Raw genomic sequence first — 13,975 nt, forward strand, 5'->3', positions numbered from 1 at the left:
CAGCCAGGAAGCTAGTTATTTCAGGAGCCACTTTTCAAGTCCCAGCAAGACTGAATGTAATGCCACACTTTTTTGTGTGCTTCACAGAGCCTTCAAGGACATCAACAGTATAAAGGGAAAATGCTTGAAAGGCAATATCTCTACCTATATCAGCTAATCACAGGGATGAGGGTGGCTTTAAAAAAATGAGATCAAATATCTAATAATAGTCAAGATCATCAAAATAGCCAGCTGTTACTTTTAAGGACCCGATGATGTGCTTCCAAAGAGACATAAATTATTTCATCTCTAAATACACAAGGAAGTCAGGGGCCTCGCTACCAAGCCAGGCTAAACCAGGCTGAAAGAGCAATCCAAAGACCACAGGGTTGGCATGAATTCAAAGATGTTGAGTGCTTGATCATGAAACTGCAGAGAAGTAATCTACAAATACGTAAAATACAGCGTCTGCAGTGTTGCTCATAAGCCAAAGGCCATATAAGGAAAAACTGCAATAAGGATAGCAAGTTATAGCTGACTATATCAAAGGAACCACGTGTGCAAAAAAAGAGAAGATTCCTTACCTGTCTGGAGAGTTATCTCCTCGGCAGCTTTTCTGGCCACTCCTGCAGAGCACTTGTTCATCTGGTAGGCCTAATGTATCAAACCACAAACATTAGCTTGTCCTTCTTTTCCTCCACACAATAAATAATGGATTCATGACCATCCAATACCCAGTGTTCTTCAGTAACGAAATGTAGAGTGAATTAATCTGAGGTCTGAGTGAAATCTTACCCAAGCAGGCATATCAGCTAGAGACTTGAAAGGCAGCAAGGAAAGATAAGAATCCTTGAGAACTGCTTTTAGGTTCTCCTCCCAAACCATGAGCTAGCTGGTAAAAGGGCAATCCCTAGACATCTAGCATGTCAGAGAATAACCTATGTAGTTAAATATTCTGAGAATTAAGAAAAAAATAAAGCAATGGAAACAGCAATAGGCTTAAGAGGCAAAACACGCAGGTGCAAGGACTAGTCTGTCACTGCCTGACCAGGCAGTTCCCACTGCAACTTCTCCAGGCCTGATTCATGTACAATAGTTGGAATCAGTAATTCTGAACTTTTTGCATATTATTAACGACCTGACAATTTGATAAAGGGCTATGAACCCTCTCATCAGGGAATAAAAAGCAAATATGCACAAACACACACAGTGTTGCCTATGATTTAAGAAGGTTCACGGCCCTCCAGAAGCTCTTCCACAGACCAAGTCGGGATAACCTAGACTTGTGATTTTCAAGTTCCTTTGAATTCCTAAGATCCTATGTGTCTTGAATAACCACATCCAGGAATTTAATAACCAGAATATCCTAAAAAGGTGTTGGCAAACTGCAGCTCATAGGGCAAATTGGGTCCACTGCCTGCTTTTGTAGATAGTTTTATTGGGATAAAGTAAGTCCATTTATTTATATAATGTCTATAGCTGCTTCCACACTACATGATGGAGTTGAGTAGTTGCAAAAGACTTTGCTAACAAAGCCAAAATATGTACTATACTATCTGACCCGGGCTCAAAAAAAAAAAGGTACAGCCACTCTGAAAGCAGTATGGTAGTTCCTCAAAAAATTAAACATAGAATTACCATATTATCTAACAATTCGACTTCTGTGTATATATACAAAAAAACTGAATGTGGGGAATTGAATAGATGTTTGTATACACACGTACATAGCAACACTGCATATTCACAATAGCCGAAAGGTAGAAGCAACCCAAATTATCAACAGATGAATAAGCAAAACGCGGTATATACACACAATGATACTTTATTCAACCTTAAAGAGGAAGGAAATTCTGACACACACGACAACATGGATGAACCTTGAGGACATCACATTAAGTGAAATAAACTAGTCACAAAAGGCCAAATACTATATGATTCAACATAAGGTACCTAGAATAGTCAAATTCAGAGACAGAAAGTAGAATAGCGTATGCCGGGGCTGGAGTTGGGAGTAGAATGGGAAGGTACTGTTTAATGGGTACAGAGTTTCAGTTTCGGAAAGTGAGAAAGTTCTGGAAATGGACAGTGGTGATGATAGCACAACACTGTGAATGTACTTAATACCACTGAAGTGTATACTTAAAAATAAATATGATAAATTGTATGTTATGTGTATTTAATCACAATTTTTAAAAAAGAAACCAAGGCTGCCATCTAATACTCAAAAAGGCGTCACAATACTGTGTGCATACGGCCAATGATTACGCCTTTATCAACAGCTACTGCATAGTAAGTATCATTTATACTTGATTATTACTTGCCCATAAAAGCAGCCAGTTGGAAAATGAATGGGCCACTGTGTTCACAAGCAAGAAGGATTCACATCATTTTCCCCGTCTCATCATAAACAACAGATAGCTAGGCATTAGCTTGACTCTGCAGCTTCTAGTGCTTTACTCACTAGCAACTACCAATGCAGCAAACGCTTATAAGTATCTTAGACACATGGAACAATGGAATTCTTACCAAGTGTTCAAGGCCATAGTCAGCTTGGGCAATACTAGTGCTGCTGAAAGTATTTGTTTCAATGATATCTGCCCCAGCCAGCAAGTATTCCTGCAACAAGAGATTATAATGTCAATTATGAGCTTTAAAGTTTTTTGTCCCCCCAGAATAAACATGCCCTTTCATTACCACCATTATCACCAGCTATCTTTTGACCACTTACTAAGAGTAAGGCACTGCATTAGAAGGTAGAGATGCAAAAAGGTGTAAGGATTTCACAGAAAGGCATGTGGTATGAATAAATAAACACAGAACTTGACTTCAGACAATGTTAACATGCTAAGGTTATAAGAATTTAATCAAGTCCCTTAAACTCTCTGAGTCTCAGTCTCCTCATTCAAAAATATTATAACCCTACTTCACAGGGTAGCTATCTGCTAATATAAAGTAACACATCAGCCAGGCATGGTGGCTTATATAATCATAGCACTTTGGGAGGCCAAGGTGAGAGGATTGCGTGAGGCCAGTTCAAGACCAGTCTGCGCAACATAGAAAGACCCTGTCTCTAACCAAAACAATACAAAAAATTAGCCAGGCATGGTGGCACATGCCCGTAGTCCTAGCTACTTGGAAGGCTAAGGCAGGAGGACTGCTTGGGCCCAGAGGTTCAAGTGAGCCACAGTGGGCTAGAGTGAGCCACAGTGGGCTAGAGTGAGCCACAGTGGCACCACGGTACTCCAGCCTGGGTGACAGAGTGAGACCCCGTCTCAAAAAAACCAACATCAAGTGTCTGGCACATAATAGGCACTCGACAAACGGCAGTTCTGTTCCCTTATCTTCTTCCTGCTTTGGCAGAACCTGATGCCTATGGAGAAGTATACCATCTCAGAGATCTCAACATCTGACCACAATTTTTTCAGTCTACATCTCCTAGTCCCTCTGAACCAGCATCACATCCTTACTGAAACCCTGAAGATCTTGATGCTCCTTTGTGCTCTCTCTTCGAAACTCGTGTTCCTGGCTCCACTCTTTGGATCATCTCAACCTCAATCTGACTAGCACCCTGGAATCTCTTGACCCCCTTGATATTCCAACACTGAATAAATTCAACCCCTCTTAAGTCGATGGACAATGCTTGCAGAAGCACTGGGAGAAAAAACCAAGATATGCATATTTATAGTAACAATAACAAACATCCTAAATATCTACCAATATGGAAATAGCTAAACAAACTAAAATATATCCACTTTATTACATGCCATGTGACAGCTAAAACAAATTGTGTATCTACAAATACTGACATGGAAAGATTCTGCAAAGTATTGTTAAATAAAAAAAAATATAGAATGATATGTAAAGCATGACACCATTAAATTAAAACAGACACAGAGTACTATGAGTTTTCTACATATATATTCACTCACGTATACACACATATACATACATGAAAATGCATAACAAAAGAATCTGGGACGACACACACCAACTAACATCAGAAGTTATCTCTAGGGAAAAAATATCGATTTAGAGTGTGGTCAAATGGGAATATATTATCTACGAGATCTGTTTTATAAGAACTAATTTAAGTTTTTTTAAAAGAACAAGAAAAATTGAAAATAAACTTAATGCCTAGGAGTAAGAAGATTAGTTAAATAAATGATGATATATACAAAGAATAGATTATGAAGTTATTAAAACCATGTTTCAGAATATTTAATACGGTATACAAGTAATAAACGCAAATTATAAGACAGTACGAAGCAATGCAATCCCAATTTAATTTTTAAAAATCCAAATATAGAAAACTAGACTAAAATATGAAACACATGAGTGATAGTTGTATCTTAGAATTTTATAACGGGTGAGCGCCAGCTTTCTAGTTCATAGACAGCATCTTCTCACTGTATCTTCACATGGTGGAAGGGGTGAATAAGCGCCCTTGAGCCCTTTATAAGGGCACCTCCTAATACCATCACACTGGACATTAGGATTTCACATACGAATCTCACAGGGACACAAACATTGAGACCACAGCAGTGCCCTTATAAGAAGAAACATGAGAGTTTTTTGTCCTCTCTCTGCTCTCCGTCAAGTAAAGATACAAAAAGATAGCTATCTATAAACAAGAGGGCCCTCACCAGACGCAGGATCTGCTGGCACTTTGTGACTTCCAGCTTCTAGAACTGTGAGAAATAAATGTGTGCTTGTATAACCCAGTCTATGGTAACAGGTAATATAGCAGCCGAAGCTAAGACACCACCTTTAAGCATTTCTTCATCAGGGCTATTGCAGTGACTTGAATAAGATAGTTTTCTCACATTCACTAGTGTGAAAACCCTTATTTGTCCAGAATCTCATAGTTTTTCACTAGAGTTTACATGCCTCAAGGGCAGAAAACCTACCTATCTCATTCCCTCATCCTGAGTGCCCAACACAGTACATAACTTTTATTTGATGTCCAAAACTTGCTTTCTGAATAAACTGCCTCTTTCTTCTTTATTCTCCAGAGCACTCGGCATAGCAGTCTGCCCTGATACATGAAACAGCTTGCAGAATAACAGAATGATGCATTTGGGAACCTGGGAATACTTTACCTTATGGATTTGGTAAATGACATCCGGCTGAGTTATACTTAAAATGTCGTTGTTGCCTTTCAGCGGCCTAGCATGATCTTTAAATTCCTGACCTCGGAAGTGTTCTTCGTTTAGCTTCTGCCGCTGGATCATGGTCCCCATCCCTCCATCCAGCACCATAATCCTCTTCCGCAGAATGGCATCGATCTCATCCCGCGGGGTTTTCTTCAGACCTGCTTTAAAGAAAGCAGAAGTTTTACTTTAAAGAATGAAAGGTAAAAAAGATGTGTAAAGGAGTATCTTTAGAGAAATTTATAATAATCTGCAATAAGGAGTAAATGGAGTTCATAAAAGATGCACTCATAACTCTATATAGGAAAATGCTGCCCAAAAAGGCCATTAAGTCGTAACAAAACCTAATACAAGATTGCACACAACACAAAATCCCTGGTGAAGCACAAAACCAAGGTGAAGGTAGGCTATAACTACTCCTGTTTTACAGATGAGGAAAACAGGCAATAATGGGCCAGTGATACAAGACTTTGCTCTCCCTAAATAAAATGATTTAGGAGAGAAAATTGAAAACCATCAATAATTCCAAACTACTCTTTAAAATATTAGCTTTGACCTTCTCCCTCACCTATTGCCAGAACTAATAATGGCCTGCAAACAGAGTTTTACTCACCTCTGCCCAACTATGAAATAATAACTGGCTAACACCCTTGAACTTCTCAACTCTTCCCACACTCCTTGACTTCTAATTCCCAGTCCAGAAAAGGGCCCAATGCTTACTCCTTCTAATCCTGCTTTCTGGTTTCTATGACCAACTGGAAAGCCACAAAACTATGCTGACTAGAGTCACTGAAAATTTGTAATGTTAGCCTCTTCTTTGGTTCACCTTTTCTTGACCTCCCTCAATACTTCTAACATCTGCTGTCCCAATTTCTGCTTTTTTTTTTAGCCCCAAATCCTTTTTCTCCTCACTCCACAAGTGATTTCACCTAATCCTATACAAAGAAGTCTTCTGTTGGAAGCTCCTCAAATTCACACCCTCTCCACCTCAAAATCCTCTTGCAGTCTGGCCCCTCTATTTCCCTTCTTTCTGCACCCAAGGAAGAGCGCATGATCACCAACACCTCCCATTGCTTCCCCATCTAGCCCTTACCACTCCCACAGTTCCACCTCAGCAACCACCGATTTCTTATCTTTCTCCTGAAATTACTTTCTAAAGACGCCAATGACCTTCTAAATACCAAAAACACCTGGCCCCAATCTTAGACGCAGCTTGTAAACTATCCACTGGATATCACTACCTCAACTACCCACCTGCCCCTCAATCTAATATTCAAAACCAAACTTGCATATATTCTGTCTCATCTCCTGATTTCTGTAAATGGCAACACTCTTCCCAGAAAACTAATCATAAAATCTCAATATTATCTGACTCCTTGTTCTCCCTGATAACCAACATCTACTTAGATCCCAAGCCTTATAGATTTGGCCTCTAAAATGCCATGCACAATGGTCCCACCTTCCTCGCCCTATGACAACCCCTTTCTTGAAGCCCTTACTACACAGGCCAGCTATCACCAATCCTCTCTGAGCTCTAGTTTGAATCCATGCAAATGAGATCATACATCTATGGAAGTGCCTTGTAAACTATCAAGTGTTCCACAAAGGTAAGAGATCACCACCATACCCAGTCGCCCTGTGTTCCAATCCATCCTATACCACTACCAGATTAATCTTCCTATAGAACAATTTTTTAAACCAGTTGCTTCCTCTGCTTAAACACCTTCAACAACTCCCTATAGCATATCAGAGTGAATACATGATACTCAAAACAAACCTTAATGACACCAACCCATTCCTTCTGTGCTCCCTAAGAGGCAAGAAAAGCTGAAGTCAAATGGAGCTGGTTCTAAGCTATTTGAGCTCCTTGGAGCTCATGCCTAGCAACACCAAGGTCAGTACTTGGCAAATATTTCTCTAATTGAAATGACAAAAAAGTGAGGGTAGATGAGAAACAACAGCCAAAGATAATTTAAAACCCAAACCAGTAACTTAAGAATATTTGTAAGCTGGTATTGGGTGCAAACTTACAACCCTGCCTTGTCTAACTGTCCAGGGTCTCAAGTATACAATACAGGAGCTGGGGCTAAATGGTGGTCACAGAATTATTTTCAGTGACTTTCTCCAAGTGGGCTTCAGGAAGGTGGCTCTAGTAACCTGAAAGAAAAATTTGCAATATCCAGTATCTCATTTCTTTTCCAAAGCGCTATGTTTCTTTCAGGATGCACTATTCCTTTCCAAAGCCACCCCACCGGCTGTGTTTACTGAACTTGCAGGTGAGAGAAAACACTTCCTGATAAAGGAACGAAGTTAAGTTCCAATGACATGACCAAAGTACTTCAAGAACCAAAGAAAATCACTTCTCAGGAAATGTGGAGAAAAGGTAGGGCTTAATGAAGCATGTATAATAGAAAGACTGGTAGGCATCAGGCAGTGGGCATCATTTCAAGGATAGCAGACACGGTAAATTCACATGCAGCATTAATTTAGGCACTCCATGAGGTGACTACCCTATCAGCCAATAAGCACTCAGAATTTGATAGGCTTAAGCTAATAGTGGCAGGGTGTGAAAATCCAAGAAATCTGGGTTTTAGCCCCAGTTCCCCTTAGTAGCTCTGTGATTTTAGACAAGTCCTCTCCATGCTTCAGCAAGATGAGGAAACATCGGCCCTGCCCTCATCATTGGAATTGTGACACTAAAATGAGACCATATGTTAAGAACTGGACCTCTTAAGTCACACAAGTCATGAAATGAGACATTGGTGTTTGATGTGTAGTCAACATCTGATAAATATTAGCTACTCTTATTATGTTGGTATTACTGCAGAGCTGGGACTGAAGCTCTAACGATTGTGTTCTATATATTACAAAGTTCAGTGGGCTGTGAAAAATCATGTAAAGCCTGAAGCTCTCAGTTGTTCACGTTGGGGCAGGAATAGCATATTTGCAGGTTTGGAAATGTCTTCTTTCAGTCGGGTGAAAGAAGAAAATACCCAGTGGGCCGGGCGCAGTGGCTCAAGCCTGTAATCCCAGCACTTTGGGAGGCCGAGACGGGCGGATCACGAGGTCAGGAGATCGAGACCATCCTGGCTAACACGGTGAAACCCCGTCTCTACTAAAAAATACAAAAAACTAGCTGGGCAAGGTGGCGGGCGCCTGTAGTCCCAGCTACTCGGGAGGCTGAGGCAGGAGAATGGCATAAACCCGGGAGGCGGAGCTTGCAGTGAGCTGAGATCCGGCCACTGCACTCCAGCCTGGGCGACAGAGCGAGACTCCGTCTCAAAAAAAAAAAAAAAAAGAAAATACCCAGTGAAAGCTGTTAAATGTAGATAATTTCACATGAGGAATGAGAGGACAAAGAACTAAAGACTGTAACCTACATGCCCAAATGAATCGCTTTCTTCTCAAAAGGATGTAGCTGCAATTCTCCCTGAAACGACACCACGTGAACTTACATGGGTGACTGAATCACAAGCCTGGTGTGAGCGTGGGGTGTGGCAGTGGGGAAATAGGTCATACACGTGACATTTCATATTTAAAAGGTATTCAAACTTTCTAGGGAAAAAAAGGCAATCTTTTCCACAGACAGTGAAGTATATTCTTTGACATCAGCAAAATGATTAATCAATATCAATCAATATCCTATTATTTACATGCCCTTCTTCCCATCTTCTCCACTGAGCGAGTGCACACATGTTTAGCAAATCTAACCACTCAGAGAGCCTCCAACCCTCCTCTCATTTTCATAAAAAGTCTTAGTACTTTTCCATGGGGCCCTTACTGTATACCCTTTTCAATCCAGAAATAATAAGCTTTGTTTTTGGACTTTAAGACAGTTCAGTATTTACCATAAAACAACCCAGCCCCATACATGCAATTTCTGATATCTTGTTTGTTGAGTCACCATATAGGCAAGAGATCAGAAGTTTTTAAAAACATCTGCTTTGGCTTTTTAGAAACCTGACAAACTTACTGTATAATTTATGTGGAAGAACTTTATGACTTCAAATGAAGAAGAACTTCTTAAGATGCAAAAAGACCAACCTCTTAATGTTTTAAAAAAAGGTGACTTTGATTACATAAAAACCAAGGATTTCTGTTAAATGAAAGTCACCACAGACAAAAATAATAGATGATAGGTTGGGGGAAGATTCTTCAATGTCTAAAGCTAATTTGTTTTCTCATTGATTTGTGTTAGTTCCTTGTACATTCCAGAATGTAATGCACAATGTGAATTTTAAAATACCTATACAGTTTACAACAAAATGTACAAATATATGAATATATGTAAAAAAGGCAGTCTATGGGAACAAGAGAATTGTGAATGGAAAATACAGACAAAAAGGAATATATAATGAAACACATATGAGCAGGAATTTTGAGGACTGAATAAAAAACTCCTATGCAACTGAGGCCCTTAAAAATCCATTACTCAGGCTGGGTGTGGCAGTTCATGCCTGTAATCCCAACACTTTGTGAGACTGAAGTAGGTAGATCACTGAGTCCAGGAGTTCAAAAACAGCCTGGGCAACACAGTGACCTCGTCTCTACAAAAAAACAAAAATTAGCCAAGCATGGTGGTGTGCATCTGTAGTCCCAGCTACTAGGAAGGCTGAGGCAAGAGAACTGCTTGAGCCTGGGAAGTCCAGGCTGCAGTGAACCGTGATCATGCCACCGCACTCAGCTTGGGCAACAGAGTGAGACTGTCTTAAGGAAAAGAAAAAAAGAAAAACCATTGCTTCCTCATTATCTACTTGCTTATTTTTCCTTTAGAGGATAATGTAAGATTTCCCATTTAGAGAAACTAAGAAGTCTTCCTTCAGAAGATCTGTTGGTACGAAGTGTCCACTGTGTTAGCCTTCTGTATTCCTCCAGGTAGGAGGTCATTTTTCACTGGCTTTCATTACCATTCTAATTCACCGGTTTCTAATTACTATCAGAACTTGCTCAAAAGAATAAGCCACCTTGACAATTCTTTCCCTTGGCAGAGTGGGGATCTATTGAAATGTCACTCTTCTATGAAAAACAACAACAACAATATTGTATTTATCTGTATTCAGTTCATTAGGTCTAGAACGTTCTGTATATTAAAACTACTGACTAGTCAAGTTCTAAATAAAGCAGGTTCTTTCTGATTATCTTTCACAGTAAATATAAGAATATAGTTTTGCAGTTCCTTCATTTAGCTGACTAGTCATAACACTATTTCAGAAACATTTTTATGTTTAATGTATATATGTAAATAACTGCAGTGCAGAGGAGAATCCCAAGGAACATTCTTGGCTTGTAAGCCTGAGAGATCACACAGTATTTTCTCCAGTTTTGAGTGGATTAAGGGAATATACTTTGTGGGGTTTTTTCCCCTGCCATTAATATCTTATTTTCTAGCTAACAATATTCTGATTCACAGCAAGTGTCCCAAAGAATAAACATGGGAATAAATGGTTAAAGCCCTAGTCAGATTTGGAGGCGGGGTAAGTCAGCTAGCACCACCTTTAAGAACTAGCCTAAAGAATGACAAGATGAAGGCCTAAACAAATAAATTCCTAATATGTGCATGTAAGTTACAAATTGCAGTGTCAAGAACTCATCTCCCCTGAAGGCAAAATGACCCCAAGTAGGTCTGACTTACTTAGGACTGTGCTAAATGGGGAACACATACAGCAAAAGTACATTTTCATTTTCTGCATTATTATCAAATGATCCCAATGCTTTCTCACCAGTGTCCCGTCTTTGCTTTATTAAAAACAGTCTTACTACTGCCCTATAAGTCACGTGCAAGATACTTTTCTCTTTCATTTTTGGATCTCTAATTTCTAGTTTGCACACACTTGCTACACTTTGTTTTTTGGGTTTTGTTTTTTTTTTTGTTTGTTTTGGAGACTAAGTCTCACTCTGTCACCCAGGCTGGAGTCTCGGCTCACTGCAACCTCCGCCTCCACTGTTCAAGCAATTCTCCTGCCTCAGCCACCTGAGTAGCTGAGGTTACAGGCGCTCACCATAAACTCGGCTAATTTTTGTATTTTTAGTACAGATGAGGTTTCACCATGTTGGCCAGGCTGGTCTCGAATTCCTGACCTTAGTTGACCCGCCTGCCTCGGCCTCCCAAAGTGCTGGGATTACAGATGCGAGCCACCACGCCCAGCCTCTCTGTGGGCATCTCTTTGCTTGTGCAGTATTCCAATTTTAATATATATTATTTCCTACTTTGATTTTAATAACCTAGAGAAGAATTAGGCTGATAGCAATTAACTGGATCATTTATTCATTCCTTCATTAATCATTCATCAACTGAGTTCCAAGTAACACTCATAGTACTAAGCAAGGATGAAACGAAGAAACCTTTAGAAGCTGTAGTTAAAATTTTCTCCCAAGATGTATTTGCTAGCCCACCATCCACCTTCCTCAGGGCACACAAACATGGTCTGAAGTCGCATTTCGTTTTAAGGCCCAACCTTGAGAATCAGGAATTCTCAGCTCTCCATTAAAATTTCATTAAGATTGTACACCAGTAAACTACTAAGGGTTATTAGGAAGTTAAAATCTGATTCTAATCCCAGAAGAAGTTGCTCATATGGACAGATGCTGGACTATCTCTAAGGTCTTTTCTAGGCGCACTGGCCTGATTCAGAACTTCAGAGGCCCTAGACTTGGTTAAACTCCACTCAGTGCTCAACTCTAGAAGCCAGCCTTGGGGTGAGGGGATTAGGCTAGATTCAAACACTCAACAATTTTCATTTTCTGTTTAAAAAAAAAAAAAAAAATTCACTCACTATTCACAGTATTTTAAGTCTTCAGTGGCATTTTGCTTCTGATAATGACACCTAAATTCAGATGAAAGGGAAATAACTTTACTTGTTTAAATTAAATGGGAAGGGGGAGGCCAGAAATTATGAGTAAAAGATATTATCCAAATAAACATATGATCTCCCTATGACCATTTATTAAATAAGATGTAAACCTCTATGAGAGGTTTTTAAGATTTAAGGTGATCTTAAATCTTAAGAGGTTTACATCTTATTTAATAACAGCAGTGATGTCTTTCTCAGCCACAGTCCCACTAGTTTCAAGGACAATCCTATCAGTCCCGTTGTCAGAACCCAAGAATCAATAGAGTCACCAGTTAACCTCTGATAAATTTCCTTGCGCGTTACGAATTCAGTATTCCCCCTCTTCCTGAAGCTAAACATCCCCCACTATGTCATAGGATATTTACTGTTCCGTACTTATCACTAATTCTCGGTTCTACATCTCCTCGTACGTTTTTATGAGTGCATCTGCCCACAAATTATAATCAGGCATGACCTTAGAGATCCAGAGCTCATTACAAAGCTAACATTACGCTCAGTTCTTGTGCTAAACCAGCTTTCTCTCACTGTTGATGCCAGGGCCACCAATATCAGAACCGCTTGAAATTACTACGCCCCATCTCGGTATCTGGAGGTGGGGTCTGCTCATTTATTTTAACAGTGAGTCTGTGCATATTGCGGTTTTGCAGCAGTATGCGTAGACGCAGAAAATAAAAAGTTCCATGTAGTAATTTTAAATAGTTCTCTGAGTTTCCTCGTCTGTCTCTCTGCGCCTGAACTTTCTTTGGCAATAGGTGAGCAACAATATTTACGTCACACCACGTGAAACTTCAGAGGGCCCAGCTGGTTTATGCTGCGTCGAACTGGAAAGTTTAGTTACTGTGACGTTAAGAATGTGTTCCGGGGGCAAGGGGAATGAAACTTTTTGCAGGTTTTGATGGTTTGCCTGAGGAGGAAGAGGTGAAGGTCGCGGAAAGAGTGAAGCAAATCACGGGGCCCTCCGGGCTACTGCGCCGAGTTCTCAAGGTGCCGCCCACACGCCGGGAAACCCCGCCGGGCGTCTCCCGCAGCAGAAGGGAATCGCCCCAGGGATTAGGAGGCCACAGCACGAGTTAAGAAACACAACCGAACCACGGGGACGGGGTCGCAGCATTACCGGGTTGCGACAGGTCTTGGAGCGCGGGTGACATGCTGTCGAGTCTCCTCCTCGCGCAGAGGGCGCGGCGGGGAAGACGCGCTCTCCACAGGTGACGACGGCCAAGGGCCACGCCAGCCAGCGCCAGGCGAACCTGCCACAGAAAGCCCCGGTCTTTTGACGCCTCCCGTTGGCTCGCGTCGCGGGGGAACTGAGGACCCCGAAAGCCCGCTGCGCCCTAGGGCCTCTCGCGGGGCTGGGCGCGGGGCTGACTGGCAGACACGCGGCGCGGCAACTGCTGGAGCACGTGCTTTCTTCCCGGGCACCTGGCCAGTCCTTGGTGTCGGCCTAGCAGCCAGACACGCGCGGCCAGAGGCGGAGTCGCAGGAGGGCACAGAAAAGGACCCAAGAGAAAACCCGGAGAGGAGGACAACGTGGCATCCGGCTCTAAGTCCCGTAGACGTTTAGGGCTGTTCAGAGCGCCGTTAGTTCTGCGCTCAATCTGGCCTTGGTGTGGGAGGTCCCGCCCCCTCCGGCCTGTGATTGGGCTGCACGAGCTCCTCGCAGCCACATTGGCTATCAATGTCAACCACTCACCTGCAGGTTAGCCCCGGGGCTCTCTGGGAGATGTAGTCCCGCTCCCCAGTTGCCCGCCGGGGTTTTTAGCGTCTCAGTACCCAGGATCCGGAAGTGTAAGCCGAAGTGGCCCTTCTAAGGAAAAGTCACAGCGCCAAGTTCGTGCTGACTTCGACACGCTGTGTGGTGTCCACCCTGAAATTTTAGTTCCGTTTTGCTGTTGACTGGCGCTGGGCAAGACCGTTAACCTCTCAGTCTCCACACTCTAAACAAGAATGATAGGATGGTAGTAATTAGAATTTTTTAGCGTTGTAATAGGCATTAAA

At 41.5% G+C, this 13,975-nt stretch overlaps 1 protein-coding gene across 4 annotated transcripts in view; it reads right to left on the reverse strand.

Moving 5' to 3' along the window:
• MTR (5-methyltetrahydrofolate-homocysteine methyltransferase) overlaps positions 1–13,545 on the reverse strand; it is a 111,100-nt gene extending 97,555 nt beyond the window's left edge. For 2 of the 4 annotated variants that reach the window (XR_002732376.2, XR_002732375.2), the window contains exons 1-4: positions 13,095–13,185; positions 5,079–5,293; positions 2,506–2,595; positions 564–633 (exon numbers count right to left, since the gene is read on the reverse strand). Coding sequence is in view for 2 of the 4 variants with exons in the window: in XM_023216191.2 (XP_023071959.2) it covers positions 564–633; positions 2,506–2,595; positions 5,079–5,293; positions 13,095–13,128 (409 nt within the window). In the remaining 2 variants the exon portion in view is untranslated. Of the gene's footprint in view, positions 1–563; positions 634–2,505; positions 2,596–5,078; positions 5,294–13,094 lie in introns of all 4 variants that reach the window. The other 2 variants (XM_023216192.2, XM_023216191.2) reach the window with 2 other exon arrangements.
• Positions 13,546–13,975: the final 430 nt, after the last annotated feature.

The sequence above is a fragment of the Piliocolobus tephrosceles genome, chromosome 1 (genome assembly GCF_002776525.5).
Source record: "Piliocolobus tephrosceles isolate RC106 chromosome 1, ASM277652v3, whole genome shotgun sequence".
In the NCBI taxonomy this organism is placed as follows: Eukaryota; Metazoa; Chordata; class Mammalia; order Primates; family Cercopithecidae; genus Piliocolobus; species Piliocolobus tephrosceles.